This window comes from Mustela nivalis (assembly GCF_964662115.1).
Source record: "Mustela nivalis genome assembly, chromosome: 17".
NCBI classification, from domain to species: Eukaryota; Metazoa; Chordata; class Mammalia; order Carnivora; family Mustelidae; genus Mustela; species Mustela nivalis.
This window is the reverse complement of record NC_139036.1, coordinates 13,615,706-13,635,746: the sequence shown is the minus strand read 5'-3', so window position 1 is coordinate 13,635,746 and position 20,041 is coordinate 13,615,706. Positions and strand designations below refer to the sequence as shown.

General features: G+C 45.6%; 1 protein-coding gene across 1 annotated transcript in view; it reads right to left on the bottom strand.

Annotated features, from left to right (window-relative positions):
* USP22 (ubiquitin specific peptidase 22) overlaps positions 1-16,141 on the bottom strand; it is a 43,855-nt gene extending 27,714 nt beyond the window's left edge. The window contains exon 1 of the mRNA XM_082706836.1: positions 15,679-16,141. Within this exon, the coding sequence (XP_082562962.1) occupies positions 15,679-15,849 (171 nt within the window). The 5' untranslated portion in view covers positions 15,850-16,141. The remainder of the gene's footprint in view (positions 1-15,678) is intronic.
* Positions 16,142-20,041: the final 3,900 nt, after the last annotated feature.

Sequence of the window (20,041 nt, the reverse complement as noted above, 5' to 3'; positions counted from 1 at the left end):
AATCTTCATTTTCTAATCCACACCGTAATAATGGATTCAGGCAATGATCACCAGATGCTAAAACCACAGAGAGAAAAGTATTGGGTCATTTGCAATAGCTAAAAGGGAGAAGAAAAAGCCCAAATTTCCATCAATAAACGAACAAATATGCAAATATAGTATATCCACACAATGGAGTATTACTCAGCCATAAAAAAGGAATAAGCTTCTGAAACCGCAACAATACAGATGAACCTTGAGAACATAAAGCTAGTGAAAGCAGCTGACACTGAAAGTCATGTAGTGTGATTCCATCCACATGAAATATGAAGAATATTAGTTCTTTGTAGAGACAGAACAGAAATCAGAGGCTGCCGCCAAGGACTGAAGAGAGAATGGGGAGGAAATAAAAGTTACCCGGGGGCACCTGGCTGGCTCAGTAGGAGGACCATGCCACTCTTAATCTCAGGGTTGAGTTCAAGCCCCATGCTGCGTGCAGAGATCAGTTAAAAATAAAATCTTAAAAAAAAAAAGTGATCTGAAACTTGACAGATGTGGGGTGATGATCGTACAACATCATGAACACAATGACTTGTTTTATTTTTGAATTGTTCATTTCAAAGTTAATTTTTATGTGAATTTCACCTCAATAAAAAAATACATTAAATTTCTTTTCTTTTCTTTTAAGATTTTATTTATTTATTTGACAGACAGAGATCACAAGTAGGGAGAGGCAGGCAGGGGGGGCAGGAAGGCAGGCTCCTTGCTGAGCAGGGAGCCCGATGTGGGGCTCGATCCCAGGACCCTGGGATCATGACCTGAGCCGAAGGCAGAGGCTTTAACCCACTGAGCCACCCAGGCACCCCCCAAAACACATTAAATTTCTTATATGCATGTGTACATGGGTGTATGTGTCTACATATGTCTGGATGTCTGTATAATGGAGCAGAGGATATTTAGTTTCAAAGTATCACCCCAGAGACTACTTTTGTTGATTAAAAGAGAAAAGGTTACCTTTAGAACAGAGAACTCTGGCCAACAAGCACCACCTCATCCAAACCTTAACACCCCCCAAAGAAACTGACACACATGAGAGAAGTGCATATACCAAGGACACCAGAAGACACACAAAGTATCATACCTGTAATACCCAAACCTGAAAATAAAAATATTCGGCAGAAGCAGAAAGAATAAACTGTGGTATAGACAGTGAGTGGAATGACCAGAGCAGCAAGAAGTAGAACGAATCCAAGACGCGAACACAGAGGAAGCCAGCCACAGAGAAGCACGCACTGCAGGCTTCGGTCATACGAAGTACTGAGGAGGCAGGCAAAGGTCACCAGCTGCTTATGGAAGCGCGGATGGGGCGACGGCTGGAAAGGGTTTGCAGGGGACATAATGTGGAGTGCTGGGTGCTGTCCATAAGGACAGGAGTACGTTCACTTTACAAAAACTCACCAGGAGTGTGCCTTAACAGGAGGGATAAACAGCCGTAACACAAAACAGTAAACACACCGCTAATAGATGCGGTTTGCCGGCATACTGAGAGACGTAAACCAAATGCTGTGCAATTTAAAAGGAGAACCACTACACCTGATTGAGGAGGACGAGAGAACTCTGAGAAGTCTGTACACAATTTCTGCTCAAATTCCACGGAATTCTATAGGACAAATGTTTCTTACAATGGGTATGACTTCAGTTCAGCTGGAGAAGAGAACTAACTCCAAGTGGGAAGACCTGCTCTTCCGAAGAACAAGAAAGCAAGCGTGTAAGGAGTCCGGACATCACTTCCTCCTCTGGGTGACCAGGTTCAACACGTCTAGTCTAAAGAACACCAAGGAAGCTCTTCTGGAGGCGGCTGAGCGCTCGCCTGAAGGGCTTTTACTGAGCGGACAGATGCCAACAGCTGTGAGACCAATTCTCCAACAGTCATTGAGCAGCCCGCCAACCAATCAAACACTAACCACGGAGAGCTGGAATCTGTCTCTGACGCGGACGTTCGTCATTTGTATCAGCACAGTCTATTACAAGTAGAAGTCATGCAGGCAACCAGGAAACTGGGTTTTTTATTCTATTGCAAAGTCATTACAAACAACACACGTGGCTAGTGCCTGGAGTTCAGGACAGCACAGCTCCAGATCCTACAACAAGCCATCACTGACTCCCACGAGGAGTTCCTAAGATCTATGTCCTGAGTTCACTGACCCCAAAGGTGGAGCACAGAACCCAGAGCGGCTGGGCATAACCCTGGACTTCCCAAGAAGCAGTAGACACGGTACCCACATTTGCAGGTCTGACACCAAATCTCAGGATGATAAAATAAAGGCAAATGCTTAGTCCTGCCAAGTACGAGTGAAAATAATTAGGTAGACATCCACTATTTCCTTACAGCCAGCTCCAGTTAATTCTTTAAAGATCTTGCCTGCAGCTGTGGCCGATCTGTGACCCACTCAACATCGGTTCTCACTTCCGGCTGGCTCCCACCACCCTCGCTGTGAGATACGAGCAAGTTACAGGATTTTCCCCACCTTTGTGTGGTGACTTTTCCACCTCACACAGGCTACCACCAGGACTGAATGATTCCATGCTTTTCAGTGTCCTGAGGACAGTGCCTGCATGTGTTAGGGATTAGCAATGGGCTCACAGTAGCTCCCCAAAAGGTGTGTCCCCATCTTAATCTCTAGAACCTGAGAATGTTACCTTAAGTGGGAAATTCTGCATATGTAATTAAGTTAAGGGTGTTGAGATGAGATTACGCTTGATTAGGGAGGTGGGCCCTAAATGCCAGCCTGAGTGTCCTTAGGAAGGTCACAAAGATCTTGGGCAAAGGAATGAAGGCCAGGTGAAGGAGGCAGACACTGGAAGGTGGGGGGCTGGAGCTGGCACAGGCCGGAATTGTTCCTCCCTTTGAGCCTCTGGACGGCGTGGTCCTGCCAACGGGGCTTTTGTGGGCTTTTGGCCTCCAGTACTTGTTCTAACCCCCCTCCCCCCCAGTTTGTGGTCACTTGTTAACACAGCTGCAGGAAAGAATATGGAGTTCACGTTAGCTAGTAGGACTCTAACCCGCTCCTACTGACACTGGGAAGGTTAGGACACCTGTGCACCACATACTACTGGTCTGAATGGGCCAGGGAGAGGCACAGGGGGGCCAGGGTTCCTCCCTCAGCTCATCCTGTTGGGGAGGCGGCACTGGCCACTGCCTTAGACGGGAGAGGAAGCGGAATTCTGGAGTCTGGCGGGGGTTCCGAGAAACTCTACCTGGAGTCTACTGCTCCTGGGGTTCTTGCAAGGATTTCTGTATTAAATCCCTTTCTCCCATGTATTAATTCAAGTAGATTCAGTAGCCTGCAAGGAAATCCTGAAACACAGCTAGGATTTTACTGACAGGAAAAGCAGACAGGGGTCAACTGACAGTTGTTTGCATCCACATGGATAAAGCTAGAGAGGATTATGCTAAATGAAATAAGTCAATCAAAAAAAGACAAATACCCTATGATTTCTTCGAAAACTCCTGTGTGGAATTTAAGAAACAAAACAAATGAACAAAGGCAGGGGGAGAGGCAAACCAAGAAACAGAGAAGTACAGAGAATGAACCAGGGGTTACCAGAGGGACAGGGGTGGGGGGATGGGGATTCAGGGGCACTTGTGATAAGCATGGGAGTTGTATGGAAGGACTGCCTCACTGTATTATAGATCTGAAATTAGTATTATGGTACATGTTAACTGGCTTTTAAATAAAAACTTAAAGAATGGGGCGCCTGAATGGCTCAGTGGGTTAAGCCTCTGCCTTCCACTTGGGTCATGGTCCTAGGGTCCTGGGATCCAGCTCCATATAGGGCTCCCTGCTTGACGGAGAGTGTGCTTCAACCTCTCTCTCTGCCTGCTGGTCTGCCTACTTGTGCTCTCTCTTCCTGTCAAACAAATACAATCTTTGAAAAAAAAGAAAAGAGAACAGTTCTGAGCTTACATAGTGTAAGAAATGCAGAAAAAGTCCATTCATTCAGCCCTAATACTATTTCCCTGGATACCCTAATCTCTATGATCTTCCTTCTCATACCCTCCTCCCCACCCCAAGAAGGATGGGGCGGGGGCAGACAGGGTCTATGAAGTCAGGGATGATTCAGTTGTACCATGAATTTTGAGCTCAGCTTAAAGAAAGCGACAACCACAACACAGCACCTTGAGAGCTAAGGCACAACTTCCCACCACCACTAGTCTATTAACATCTGACAACTGTTAAGGAGGTAAGTTTAATTGTTTCTTATTCTCTTCAATGACTTTTTCAAGGGCTCAAAATACTCTTCTACCATCACAGACTCTGGTATGAGCAAAGGGACAGGAATAAGTATTCCATAACTGAGGCACTAAGAGGCAAATACTTAAATGAAACAATCTCCTCAAATGTCCCAACCTCAGAAAGCCACAGTCGTGTCTTGGAATCTCTGCTCCAATAGATCTGTTTACTCCACTCCCTCCGGCACAAAAGGGACAGTGAGACAACTGGGAAGGAAGAAAAAATACACAGTTTGGTCTTCCTTCCAAGTTCCAAGAACAAAGGTCGTAAAACCCTTGGAATTTAAGTGACCTTATTGATAAACGTGTCTTTTGTTATTCAAACAAGTCCCTTTCAACACGGCTGACATTTATGTTAATGAGCTGATTTTTGAAAGTCTTCTGGAGAGCCTCCAGGTGGGGGTCAGGGTGCCAGGGAGCCGACCAGGCCATTAGAGAGCTGAAACTCTCTGCCCCACTCCAACTTCCACCAGTTGCCAATGATTTAATCAATCATGCCTCTGTAGTCTAATCAGTGTCTGCTTAATCGATCAGAACTATGTAATGAGGCCTTCGTACAAATGCTACAGGACAGGGCTCAGAGGGCTTCTGGGTTGGTTAATGCATCCATGTGATGTGGGAAAGAAACAAAGGCAGAAGAAAAATTATTAAATTTCCTTACTACTTCACAGCCCACTGACAAAATCCTTTAAACAGTGACACTCCTCTAGGAACTCAGGTGCTTCAATGTTAATACTTTGCTAGGGGCAGAAGGCAATCTTAGGCCACCTGACCCCCAGTATCCTTTACGTCTACTTTAACATATAAAAATTCCTTTGGGGGCACCTGGGTGGCTCAGTTAAGCAGCTGCCTTCAGCTCAGGTCATGATCTCAAGGTCCAGGAATGGAGCCCCTGTCGTGCTCCCTGCTCAACAGGGAGTCTGCTTCTCCCTTTTCCCCTCGGACCCTCCCCTCCGCTGCTGTATAAGGGCACATCCATTCTCAAAAAAAAATTCCTCGGGTGTCTGGGTGGCTCAGTCGGGTGTCTGCCTTTGGCTCAGGTCATGATACCTGGGTCTTGGGATCAAGCCCTGTGTCACATGGTGTGTGGGGAGGGGTGTGGGGGGGGTCCCTGCTTGGCAGGGAGTCTACTTCTCCCTCTCCCTGTCTCTCCTCCTGCTTGTGCTGTCTCTGTCTCTTTCAAATGATAAATAAAATCTTTAAAAATAAAGTAATTAATTTAAAAAATTTCTTTGGAAATTACCTTTATCTCTACCCCCCAAAATATATATTGGCAATCATCCCGCAAGCATATGACCCATAGATATTACATCTGCAGGATCTCCAGGCTAAGGTTTTATTAGACGGTAATAAATAACCTTTTCCCAACAACACCTAGACCCCTCAAGGTCCTAGAAACCTTGCTTCCAAAATTCCTTAGAGACTTACGCTGTCCCTAACCCCCACCCACCTTTAAAGTATATAACGGGCCACTTCTCATGACCCCAGTACAGCTTTTTCTGTCCTGTCCCTGTGCTTTAACAAAAGCATCTTTCTGCCCCAAAGACATTTCAAGAATTCTTTCTTGGCCACTGGCTTCAAACCCTAGCATCTTTCCTACCTCATATGCACTGGAGTGTGGTGTATCCCCAGTCCACTGGACCGAAGCTGCTATGCACAGGGCCCTCCCAGACCCCTTCCTATGTACCTCTTCATCTGGCTGCTCATCTTATACTTTATAGTATTGTTTACAATAAATTGGTAAGCGACAGTAAATGTTTCCCTGAGTTTTGTGAACCTTTTTATTTTATTTTTTTAATTTGAGAGAGCAAGCGAGTGTGAGCAGGGAGGAGGCAGGGGCAGAGCCAAGAGGGAGAAGCAGATTCTCACTGAGGAGGGAGCCTGATGCGGGACTCAATCCCAGGACCCTAAGATCAGGACCCTAGCCGAAGGCAGACAATCAACCAACTGAGCCACCCAGGTGCCCCAGTTTTGTGAACCATTTTTTTTTCTTAAGATTTTATTTATCTGACAGAGAGAGAGAGAGAGAGAGAAATCACAAGTAGGCAGAAAGGCAAGCAGAGAGAGAGGAAAGGAAGCAGGCTCCCTGAGGAGCAGAGAGCCCGATGTGGGGCTTGATCCCAGGACCCTGGGATCATGACCTGAGCCAAAGGCAGAGGCTTTAACCCACTGAGCAACCCAGGTGCCCAGTTTTGTGAACCGTTGTAACAAATGACCAAATCCAAGGAAGGCGTCCTAATCAGCTGCAAGCACAGGTGCCAGTCTGGACTTGAGACTTGTGTGTGAAGCAGGAGCAGTGCTCTAGATTGGAACCGTTAACCTGTACAATCTTACACTGTCTCCAGGAAGTGTCCGAGTTGAGTCTAATTTGTACAACATACAGGTCGCTGTCTGTGAGATTAGAGAATTACTTGGTGATGCTGTAAAACATTCCAGAATAATTCAGAGGGAGCACAAACTGCAGACTCAAAGTAACCTAATTTCAAGGCCCAGATTTGGTGTTCCCCATCAGTGCCCTTACATAGGTTAGGAGACTTACCTGCCACACCGACTTAAAACGTGTATCACGAGTACCAACATCAAGTGAAATTACGCATGAAAAATGCTTTACAGAATACAAAATGCATTGCAAATATAAAACACTATTATCATAAATGAGAAATTAGAGACACCCAAGAGAGACTGGGGGGGACCCAGGTGAATCACACTTTTGGGCAGAAGCAAGGACAAAATCCCCACGGTACGGACCGGCTTGGGCTAGTTTTTCTTCCCCTTGGGCTATTCTCAATTCAAATTCTACATCACCTCCCAACTGTCAGTGTAACTGTGTATAGGGAGTGATCAGATTATCCTAAACCCTCATTTTAACCCTCCTTTTTCCACTTTATTCCCCAAAGTCTTTTACCAGAGCTGCTGATAAGCAGTAATAAAAGCTACTGATTCTGGCTTAATTTCTCTCTCCGCTGCAAGAATCTGTCAACATAAGGTGAGCAGCAAGAAACAAACCTCAGCTATCTGATTAAGGTAGGTCATCCCAGTACCTGAACACTGAGTTTAACTTAAACTTCTTAACTTTCACCGCACAAAGGGGAAACCGTAATATATGCAAATCTGTAAGTAACTGGTTAGGCAGTCAGAAGATGCCAGAATGCAAAGCAGGCCATGACACAAAAATATGACTGTATGACAAATAAACGTATGTGATAATGCCCATGTATGTAGAGTGTATGACACAACATGCCTAAGTAACATGGAAATGAGTGTAAGGTGTAAAACAAAAGGCAAAAGGAGCCACATGTAAGCCAGGTGAGAACACTGCTCCCCAAGGAGGGGAAGAGCAACAGTTCTGAAACCACTGCTGGGAGGGGGGAATTTTTACTCTACCCTTCAAGATTCTTTCAAGGGGCCTAAGATTTAAATCGATGTGAGACAGATTAACAAAAGCAAAAAAAAAAAAAAAATTAATTATGTGCGCACAGAGACCAATACTGACATTAAGACCCAAAGAAATGACAAAAGCTGGCAGAGAGACAGGACAAACCCTTATGTTCAGGAGCTTCAATTAATAAGGAATTAAAACACAGATTTGGGGCTGGGCCTGAAACTGGTAAAAAAATAATAAAGGTTATACAGCTTTCTCAGTTTTAAAACCACTATCTCTGCCAGAGTGCTCTTTCATGGGCCTTTTTAAAGGAACTTATCATTCAGAATAGACAATATGAGGAAGTGTCCCATCAGGCAGCAGACTACCCTTGTCCCTATACCACTATACAAGTGAACTGAAATAAAACAGGTAAGTACCTGGATGGTGGGCAGTTTCAGAGAAGCTACAGGTAAGCACAAGAAGGCTAGAATGATCCACACAGTACTGGCTTAAAGTTGGAGACATCACTATTAACTCGGGTCTAGTTTCGTAAGTCTGGGGATGAACCACCACGGACGTGTGTACATATATACACACATTTGTTTCTTAGTTCTGTCCCCTGAGGGCTGAGAAGCCACATCACTGTTATCAACAGGTACAGCCATGGCCCAAATCGTAAATCCTAACTCTATTCTCCAATAAAAGGAACTAGGGCCCCTTGGAGAAATGGCAGATTCTAACACCAGGGCAGAAAATATACAATATAAACCTAGAAACTCACAGTACCAGAAAGTAAGGAAGTCCTCAAAAACAACAATAAACCAAACAAACACTGGTAAGGGTATGTCAGAGTGACAGAGAAGACAGCTGAAGAGCTCCCATTGGCTAAAGCTGGAACAGTCTGAGCAACAAAACAGAATATTGGATTATAACCCATAGTATGAAATATCTGTAAATCTATACCAACACAAAACACTGAATAAATACTAGAAAGGACAGATATTTCTCATAGAAAAAGTCCAAATAATTTCTGTAGTTACCCTGGCCACAAGAGGTAGAGCATAACTGCTCACTCCTTAAGCGTGACCTGTGCAAGTGACTCTGCTCCAAAGAGGACACTATGGGAAGGAGGAGAAAAGAGTCACTTTATACTGTTGAGCAAGATGAGAGCCACGTGGTCAAGCTTACCACCTGTATTTGTAAGTCGTGTCGACCCCTTCACCCTTGACAGAGCTTGGTAAGGGCACAACACCTCTCTGGTCTTCCCAAAACCCATAACCACAGCTATGAACCATTAGGAAATCAGACAAGCCCAAACTGAGGGTCGTTCTATAAAATAACTGAGCAATAGGTATTTTAGAATAGCAATAGGTATTTAGATGCCTCAAAGCTTCTAAAGTCATCGAAAACAAAACAGTGTGAGCAAATGTCACAATCCAGAGGAGCCAATGGAGACATGACTACAAAATGTAAAGTGGAATCCTGAATGGGATTCTGAGAAAGAAAAAGGAGACCAGGGAAAAACTAATGGGATCTGACTTTCAGTTAATAACAATGTATCAAGCTTTGTCATTGGTTGTGACAAAAGGTACCGCAGTAACAATAAGAGGTTAACAATCAGGGAGACTCGGGGGGGGGGGGGTCTGAATAAAATGGGTACACTGTCATCAAAGACGGACATTGTTAATATTTTATTACAGTCTGCAAGATGTTTCCATTGGGGAGAACTGTGTGAAGGGTACAGGGATCTCTATGAATTATTTTTTACAATAGCACGTCAATCTATGATTATCTCAAAAGAAAATATTTTTCCATTCTGGACTTTTACTTGGAATGACCTGTCCCCTGCTTAGTATGAATTGTATGATATCTTGCTCTAAGGATTTGAGAGATTGAAGGCATTGATAAATAAAACGGAAGCTAATTCCTCCAGAGAACAAAGTTAAAAGGGAAAAGGGTACTTTAAAAAAAAGATATACTGGGGCGCCTAGGTGGCTTCAGTGCGTTAAACCTTTGTCTTTGGCTCAGATAATGATCTCAGGGTCCTGGGATCAAGTCTCACACCCGGTTCTCTGCTTGACAGGGAGCCTGCTTCCCCTCTCTCTCTGCCTACTTGTGACCTCTCTGTCAAATAAATAAATAAATAAAAATCTTTAAAAAATGAAAAGAAAAAGACATACCCAAAAAATGAACTGAACTTAAAGGAAGGAAGGAAGGAAGGAAGGAAGGAAGGAAGGAAGGAAACAAAAAACCTGGAGTGGGCTCAGCAGCATTCTCAACGTCATGGTTAGGTGCCAGGCTGAGTGAATGAATGGTGAATGAATCAATGGTGAAGCCAGCAACACATGAACATCTAACGGTTCTCAGTTCACGATCTCCCAGTGTGTCCCGTCACTCCAGGTATGCTGCCTAAGCCACCAACAGCAGAACTGTTTTCCCCCAAGTATGATCTACTAAAAAGTTCAAATGAATCAAAGAGATTCAGTCAGATCTGAAGGCATAGATCTTGGACTCCAGAACTAAAACAGCACTTTAAAAAGACATGAACAGTGCACACCCTGGACTAGTACATCTTTTTCTGAAACACATGGCAAAGTACCACTGACTCAAGAGAACTCAGACCATTTTCCTGCTGCAATGACTTCCGTTTCCACAGAACAGCCCAACACCTGAGCCACACTTGTACAACCCTGACTGTAAGAGCTCCTCTTGTCTGAGGCAAGTGTCCACTGGCTAGTGATCTTTGTTTGTCACTTTGTAAAGATTTAAAATGAAAGGGCACTACACTTGTACTCTCTGGAATTATACCACCTTAAACTTTTATGTTTCAGGCACCTGGTAGCTCAGTGGGTTAAGCGACTGCCTTCCGCTCAAGTCATGAACCTGGAGTCCCAGGATTGAGGCCCACTTCAGGCTCCCTGCTGAGCAGGAAGTCAGTCCACTTCTCCCTCTGACCTCTCCCCCTCTCATGCTCTCTCTCGCTTTCAAATAATAAAGAAATATTTAAAATAAATAAATAAATAAACTTTAATCTTTCATACTTAAGTTTTTGTACTTTTCTCCTTTTCGCCACCTCCCTCTCCATGTTTTTCCATAAATAAAAGTGCACTTTTAAAAGACATCTCAGGTTTGATGTTAAGTCAACAAATCACATTTCGATCCCTCAGCAAACAAAAACATCCATAAAAATGACTTGCCGAAGAGTATTCCTTCTTTACACTGATTACCAAGCTAAAGTCTTACAAACTGTTAGTAAATCCTCCATACTGAAAGCTTGAAAGAAAGGAGAAAATACACAGTACTGTTTGCATCCAATGGAGTATTTTCTTTTTTTTTTTCATCCAATGGAATTTTTTTTTTTTTAAAGATTTTATTTATTTATTTGTCAGGCATAGAGGGAGAGTGAGCGAGTGAGTACAGGCAGACAGAGGCAGAGGGAGAAGCAGGCTCCCTGCCGAGCAAGGAGCCCGATGCGGGACTGGATCCCAGGACGCTGGGATCATGACCTGAGCCGAAGGCAGCCGCTTAAGCAACTGAGCCACCCAGGCGTCCCTTTCATCCAATGGAATATTAACGACACAGCTCAACAGATCTGTATGCGTGGGCAGTAAGTGAAAGATGGAAACAAGATACACAGCATATATGTTTACATAAACAGAAACACATAGCTTTGTTCTATACGCAGATTTGTAATTTTTAAAAAAAATTATTTATTTACTTCACAGAGAGGGAGAGGAGTAGGCAGAGGGAGAGGGAGAAGCAGCTTCCCACTGAGCAAGGAGCCTAATGCACATTGGGCTGGGTTCCACATGCTGGGATCCTGACCTGAGCCCAAGGCAGATGCTTAACCAACTGAGCCACCCAGGTGAACCTTTAATTTTTAAAGAAATCTCGAAGACCCAGGCAGCAAACATATCTTAACAGTGGTTGTTTGGGGTCAGAAAAGACTCACTGTATACATTCTATGTGCCTATAAGGTGTTTTACTTTACCAATTAAGAGTATATTCATATTGGGAGGTCTGGGGGGCTCAGGTAGTTGAACAGCTGCCTTCAGCTCATGGGATGGAGTCCCACCCCCATCACACTCCCTGCTCGACAGGGAGCCTGCTTCTCCCTCTGCCTGCCTCTCTGCCTGCTTGTGCGCTCTCACTCTCTGACAAATAAATAAAATCCTTAAGAAAAAAACTTCAGGGTGCCTGGGTGGCTCAGTGGGTTAAGCCGCTGCCTTCAGCTCAGGTCATGATCTCAGGGTCCTGGGATCGAGTCCCGCATCGGGCTCTCTGCTCAGCAGGGAGCCTGCTTCCTCCTCTCTCTCTTTCTGCCTGCCTCTCTGCCTACTTGTGATCTGTCTGTCAAATAAATAAATAAAATCTTTAAAAAAAAAAAAAGAAAGAAAAAAACTTCATATTGTCACCTCTGTAATTTTTTTTTTTAAATACAAGATTCATTAATGCATTTTACTCTTCCTCAGTAAGACTGACTGACAAGCATCTAGACTTATTTACACCTTCCTGTATGTGTTCAGGCTCTAATTACCCTACATGTAAGAATTAGCACCGGGCATCTACTAGTAGTCTAAATTTTAAGGCAGATATTTATTATCTGGCTGTGTGACACCTACTATTTAATTGCCTTTTGACAATTATGATTTCCATTCCTCAAGACAGAAACCCAGGGTTCAGAGCTGACTCTGGGATAAAGAGAGAATGAGAGTTCCAAACAAACAGGGAATCATTCCACTTTCTTCCAAAGGGTACCCATTCCCCATTTAAATTGTGGTGCAAAGACCAAAAAGGTCAAGCAACAAAATGTTAGGAGTAAGTAAGGTAAGACTACTGGATCTTAGAGCCCTCCGGCCTCTCACTTACTATTTCCCAGGTACGTTTCCTTCTCTCTAGCTCCTTTCTCAAACGAAGTATTTCCCTAAGAATTTCTAACCAAAAGCTTGTTTTAGGCCCCAAATTTTGTGCCTCACATAGAAACCTTCAAAGGCAGTTTACTATCCTCCAGGTTACTGACCAAACGAAACCAAAATCCGCAATGATCCAAAATTACAGGAAGTTTGACAACTCTTCTTCATTTGTGTCAAAGTGTATCTGGTAAAAGTACTTACTACAGCTACAAAGAGGACTGTGTGTGTATGCAAGTGTGTGTTTTAAGATTTTCTTTATTTGTCATAGAGAGAGAGCAAGAGCCCACACAAAAGCAGGGGGAGGGGCAGGCAGAGGGAGAGGCAGGCTCCCCACTGAGCAAGGAGCCCCAAGTGGAACTCGATCCCAGGACCCTGGGATCATGACCTGAGCCAACGGCAGACACTTGACTGAGTCACCCAGGTGTTCCAAGAGGGCTGTACTTTGAGGACAAGCTGCTGCAAAATTTTAGAGTCGCAGCAACAGTTCAAATAAGAGAAATGATTATTTTAAAAATATTTTCTGTCCTCTCAAGTATCTCTATGTTCACAATACAATGTAGACTTTGTTATGCCATAAAACCTTGATGTTTTCATTGTCAGTTTCTTTTTCACACACAAACCCTAAAATGATAAGGTATTTGCTATATTCAACACACAAGAGAAAAGCAGGGTCCACTGTGGCAGCACTGAGTCCTAAATCATGGGAACATAGGAACATTTTTACATTCAGTAGTACCCAAGTCTTACTGCAGTTCAAGGCTAAAGTGAACAGAAAGTTACAAATCTGATCATGTTCTTCTTAATCTGTGCCTACTGAAAGAAGAATCAAAGGTGGATACAAAAACCATAACCCATTTCTACTTAAGAGAAAGCTCTCCTGTCATCCAGGGCTTCATTCCTATGGTCACATTGTCGCTGAGACTTCAACCTCAAAAGGCACCTTTGTTTATTTACGGAAATTACAACTTAAATTGAAATATTTTTATAGGAGACTTCATATTATTAAAACCAAAATATACTAAGCCTACAGACCTACTGAGAATCCCACACGCGGTGAAAGGTGCATTGTGCATTGTTAAACATCAGGGTTAAACCGCTTGTCAAACCAGCTCTTCCTTGGCTGGGCCACTAGAGAGTGCTAGACATACAGTTACACAGGACCAAGTGATACAAAAATTACGCGCCCCCCCCCCCCCAAATCTGGAGCAGAGAAGAGGAAGGGCATTAGGATTTCTGCCTTGTATACCACCAGAAGGTTTTGCAACACTGACAGATCTGAAGCTTGAAGTAAGTATTTATCACCACCTCTTGTCAACAGCTCAAGTTCCTTCGAGTGAGTAACAGAGATGTGCTTCAACAGCTTCCAAACTAAGTAACTGAGATTAAAGGATAAATACAAGACATTACAGCAAACGAAAAAGTGATTCCTTCCTTTAGGAACAAAAACAAGTTAATAATGGGTTAAACTTGACTCTTTCAGCTTTGTTAAAAATTTAAAGGGGAAGGGGAGGGAAGAGAGAAGAAAAAAGCAGGGGATTTCTAAAGTTAGGAATCCAATGTGGCGAGGACTGTTACACACACCATATAAACCTAAACCAATACACTAAAGACACGGAGCAGTAACAAGATTATAGCCCGAAGACCACCGGCTTCAGCCCCGGTATTTTTTTTAGGACCACACGATTCCATTAGCAAGAATCTCCCTCTGATCTTAACATAACTCATCTCTGATTTTAGTTCATTCTAAGAGGTAATGCTTCCCAACACCATCACTAATAATAAGAAAGAAAATTGGTTGCTCAATCCCTACAATCTCAGTGGATGTTAGTTTAAAAAAAAAAAATGTTAAGCTACAAGGTAGAAAGAGCGTAACACACCTTCCAGCCTCACTGAACTGCAAAATCTCGTTACACTGTAACAAGATTCAGGTAATACCGTTATACTTTCTTACTTCCGCATCATTAATAAGCTTAATGGGACGTTACCTGAAAATGGTAACGCTAAACGTAATTTCCTCAACGTCTCACGGAGGTGATCAGTTTCTTACTAAAGCCTCTTAATGGAAAAGGCACGCCACCGTCCAACCTTCCCATCAAACCGATCTTTTAAAAATCCACTCTTCCATGGGGCGCCTGGGTGGCTCAGTGGGTTAAAAATCCACTCCTCCGTAGCTACAAGCAATTCTCCAAAAACACATCGTGCTGGTAACGAAATGGCTTTCCCAGATACAGGTGGCTCTACTTGCTCCATTTCCAACTACTCAGCACCTCACCCCCTCCGCCCACGTCCGGATCTGAAATGGGGCGGGGCGATGCCATCTCGCCGCATTTGCTCCTGCAGACCCTAGAGCCCGTCCTGTGCTCTGCCCAAGCACCACACAGTTGTACCTTTGCCCCAACAACTCCCGGCCGCAACACACGGTTCCGTTTCCCTGACCCAGGTAAGCCTTCATTCACACTCCAGATTAATGGGTGCTCAGTATGGTGGCAGAGGACCGACCCACAGCAAACCACCCAACATGCCCCGGAGTCTTTGTCCCTTTTCTCTGTTCTAAGTCTTCTCATTGCCCCCATTCCCTGCCCCCCGCCGAACCCTCCCCCGCTCCGGAGGGTTCCTGGATGACGCCTAGCGCTGGAACCTCGGACACCTTCGTCCTTAGTACCAGGTTTCCACCGCCACCCCGGCGGAGAAAACCGTCCCCTTCCTAGAGCCGCCCTTGCCCACCCCCAGAACTGGACCCGCCCCAAACCCCGCCCCTGATCCATCCCCACCCCCGCAGTGGAGCGGGGGAGGAAGACGGGGGAGGGGAAGAGAGGCCGCGGGAGGACCGAGGCGACGGCGAAGGGGAGGGGGAGGGGGAGGGGTAAAAGAAGGGGGAGGGGTAAGGAAGGGGGCAGGGAATAAGAAAAGGAAAAGAGCTCTCTCGGCAGCCCCCCCGCCGCCCCGCCGCCGGCGATCGCAGCCCGAGAAGGGTCCCCAGGAGGCTAATATGCCCTCCCTTCCTCCTCCTCGCCCCCAACAGGGCCCAGAAGCCCCCCCACCCACCCACTTGCTGGGCAACGCTGCAAAAGAGCTGCTCCCGGCTCCTAGATCAGCCCGCAGTTTCCCGGGGGGAGAGGGGGTCGCACCTTGCGCTTGCGAGCCTCCGCCGTGCCGCTCCACACGAAGCACTGGTAGATGGCCCGCAGGTTCTGCTTCCAGTTGTCCACCTTGAAGCTGCTCAGGTGCGAGCAGCCCGGCGGCGTCACCACCAGCTCCGCGTCCATGGCCTCGGTCTCCGGCTCGGGCCGGGAGACCATGGGGGGCAAGGCCCGGCCGCGCGCGGGGGGCGGCGAGGGGGACGAGGACGACGCCAGCGCTGCGCGGTGGGCTGCTCGGCGGCGCGCCCCAGCCGACGAGCGCGGGGAACAAAGCGCAGGCGGCCGCGGGGCCGGCGGACAAAGACCCGGCTGCGCGGACGCCCAGGGGGAGGCGGCGGCCAGCCAGGCGCCGCCCGCGCAGCGCTCGCCCGGTTCGCGGAGCGCGGCGCGGGGCGGGGCACGGAGGCGGCAAGCGGAGGTTACGTCATCCCCGGCCGGCCGCGGGCGCCGCACTGCGCAGGCTCTAGCCGCTCCCGGACCCGCCCCCTGCCGCCCGCCCCCCGCCGCCCCACACCCGGCGCCGGCAGGCTGCGGGGCTATCCGCGCCCGAGCGCAGGGCGAAGGCTTGCAGCCGGCCGGGGCCCGCCCCCGCGCTTACGCGAGGGCGGGGGGGGGGGGGTAGTTAGCTGTCAGTACGGGCCGCGGGGTTCAGAGCGGCCTCCCGGGAAGCTGGCCATTTGTCCTTCCCGGTCCCCTAGGAGAACTGCGGAGGCGGGGGGCAGTGGAGGATTGGGCGACGCGGACAGTCCGTCGGGGCACTGAACCGGTTTGCACTGGCCTGAGCTCTGCCGCAAAGAGGCGGAGCAACGGGCCGGGCCTTGCAAATCCGTGCAGTCTCTCTGAGCCTCCAGATCCGTGCTGTTCCGTAACCTGGGCTTTCCCACCCCAGGCGGTGCTGTGCTGGTTCGCTGTCAGTTGTGTCGGCAACGGGAGTCCCTCATCTGGGACTCTGCAGGCCCCTCCCGGCCTCTCCCGTGTTTATGGCCTGTCTGGGAGTTGCAGGGCATGGAAAGAATTAAGACCATATCCTACTGTGAGGAATCCAGAATGGATGCCATATGGTTTCACTCACTCAGAATTGAAGAAACAAATGAACAAAGCGGGGGGGGGGGGGCCACAAACCCCAAAACCTCAGACTCTTAGAAAAAAACTGGCGGATCCCCGAGGGAAGGTGAGTTGGGTGCATGGGTGAAATAAAGGGGAATAAGAATATACTTAAACTGATGAGCACTGAGAAATGTATAGAATTGTTGAGTAATTGGATTGTACAGGTGAAACTAATATAACATTTTTTAAAAGATTTTATTTGAGGGGCGCCTGGGTGGCTCAGTGGGTTAAGCCGCTGCCTTCGGCTCAGGTCATGATCTCAGGGTCCTGGGATCGAGTCCCGCATCGGGCTCTCTGCTCAGCAGGGAGCCTGCTTCCTTCTCTCTCTCTCTCTCTCTGCCTGCCTCTCAGTGTACTTGTGATTTCTCTCTGTCAAATAAATAAATAAAATCTTTAAAAAAAAAAATAAAAAAAAAAAATAAAAAAAATAAATAAAAGATTTTATTTGACAGAGATCACAAGTAGGCAGAGAGGCAGGCAGAGAGAGAGAGAAGGGAGGAAGCAGGCTCCCTGCGGAACAGAGAGCCCGATGCGGTACTGGATCCTAGGACCCTGAGATCATGACCTGAGCCAAAGGCAGAGGCTTAATCCACTGAGACACCCAGGTGCCCCCTAATATAACATTTTATGTTAATTATACTTCAATAAAAAAAAAAAAAATCCCAGAGTGGAATGTCAGTTGATGTAGTCACTGTGGAAAACAGTATGGAGGTACCTCAAACATTAAAAATACAAATACCGGGACGCCTGGGTGGCTCAGTTGGTTAAGCAGCTGCCTTCGGCTCAGGTCATGATCCCAGCGTCCTGGGATCGAGTCCCACATCGGGCTCCTTGCTCCGCAGGGAGCCTGCTTCTCCCTCTGCCTCTGCCTTCCACTCTGTCTGCCTGTGCTCGCTCTCACTCTCTCTCTCTCTGACAAATAAATAAATAAAAAAAATCTTTAAAAAAAAATAAATAAAAATAAAAATACAAATACCACAGGAGCCAGTAATCCCACTACTGGGTATCTACCCAAAGAAAATAACACTAACTCAGGGATATATGCACCCCTCTGCTTATTGTAGCATTATTTATAATAGATATGATAAGATATCATATAATAGATATCATATCTATAGATATGATAAGAAGCAACCTAGAAGTCCATCAATACTTGATTGGCTAAAGATGAACGATGAATGGATAAAGATGTGGTATATATACGCAGTAGAGTATTATGGCCATGAAGAAGAGTTAGAGGACACCTGGGTGGCTCAGTCCTTAAGCCTCTGCCTTCAGTTCAGGTCATGATCCCAAGATCCTGCCATCGAAGCCTGCTTCGTCCTCTCCCACTCCCCCTGCTTAGTCCTCTCCCACTCCCCCTGCTTATGTTCCCTCTCTTGCTATGTCTCTGTCAAATAAATAAATAAATAAAATCTTAAAAAAAAAAAAAGGATAAGAGCTTGCCATTTGGGACAGCACGGATGACCAAGAAGGTATTAGGTTAAGTGAAGTAAGTCAGACAGAGAGAGACAAATACTATATGATTTCACTTATATGTGGACTCTAAAAAACAAAATGAATAGACAAAAAAGAAACAGACCCATAAACACAGACAACAATCTAGGGGTCGCCAGAAGAGAGTGGGAGATGGGAGGGGATGTGCAAAAAGGGGTGAAAGGAAATGGGAGGTACAGGCTTCCAGTTATGGGATGGATAAGCCACAGGGATGAAAGTTACAGCAGAGGGAATAGTTAATGGTATTGTAATAGGGTCAGTATAGTGGCAGAGGGTAGCTACACTGATGGTGACCATAGCATAATGGATAGAGTTGTGGAATCATTATGTTGTATGCCTGAAGCTAATGGAATATTGCGTGTCAACTCTGCTTGAATGAAAAAAAAGAATCGCACAAAGCAGTGGGATAAGTAGCAACAGTAGCAGGCAATTACAGTAATATGAGATTGCAGAGATAAAGGAAAGTCCAGGTAACAGGAAAACATTCCAAGACACCTTAACCTTAACCCTGCCTCGCAGTCATAGTGAAGGGGATCCAGAGGTGTTTAGTATGCCTTACATAAGCATAAAAGGATGAGTAGGAGTCGGCCAATTTTCAAAAATAATTGACATGGTGAGGGATTTGCCATAAGCCATATTTCCCACCATCCATGGGACTAACATAGTCTAAAATGTTAGTCTCTCTATTTTTTTAAATTTTTGTTTTCCATCTTAAAGGAATTTAAAACACCCCTGGAATTGTGCTTCCAAGATGGTCAAGTAATAGCCTACATGAATTATCCCTCTGATAACAACTATGATCTCTGTACAGGATACAAAAACAAGCACCTGAAAATATCAGAGAATAAACCTAATCAAGCAGATTCAGGAGGGAGCAGACCCTTGGAAGACAGGATTTGCCCAAAGGAAGTAACCTAATATTTTCTGGCTTATAGACTGAAGACAGGCAACACTTGGAGAAACCCATGTAGGGAGGCTAAAACTCTGACAAAAGCCCCCCCCCTTTCTGGATTGAGGAAGCAGAAGAAGAGTACAAAATAAACTCCTGAAAAGTGAGGAGAGAGAAGGGGGGCCCCAGAGTCTATGCATGAACTACACCTTGACCACTTAGTCACTCATGAATAATTCTAAGCCACCCAAGTAGAACAAAAAAAAGTGAGCAGAGATTAAAGCTGCTGCCCAAGAAAGAGTTAAAGTCTAAGTTAGTGCCTTTTAAAAACAAAAATATCAACTCTCTTTGGAGGTATTTAACAAAAGCCGTACTTAAGAAATAGGACATTTATAACATTCAAGTTACGATCCAAAATTATTTGACATATGAAGAAAAATATGAAAATATGATTAATTGCCAAGAGGTAAGACAGTTAGTGGTGAACAACCCTAAGAAGCATGAGGTGTTAAAATTAGCAGGTGTTGGGCCACCTGGGTGGCTCAGTGGGTTAAGCTTCTGCCTTCAGCTCAGGTCATGATCTCAGGGTCTTAGAATCAAGCCCTGTGTTGCATCGGGCTCTCTGCTCAGCAGGAAGCTTGCTTCCTTGTCTCTCTGCCTGCCTCTCTGCCTACTTGTGATCTCTCTCTCTGCCAAATAAATAAATAAAATCTTTAAAAAAATAAAAATAATATTAGCAGGTGAGGACTTTGAAGTGGTTATGATAACTGTCCTTGGTGAATTAAAGGACAGTATCCTTGAAATGAATGAAAAGACAGAAACAGCAGCAGTGAACTATTAAGTAAACTTGAAAATAGA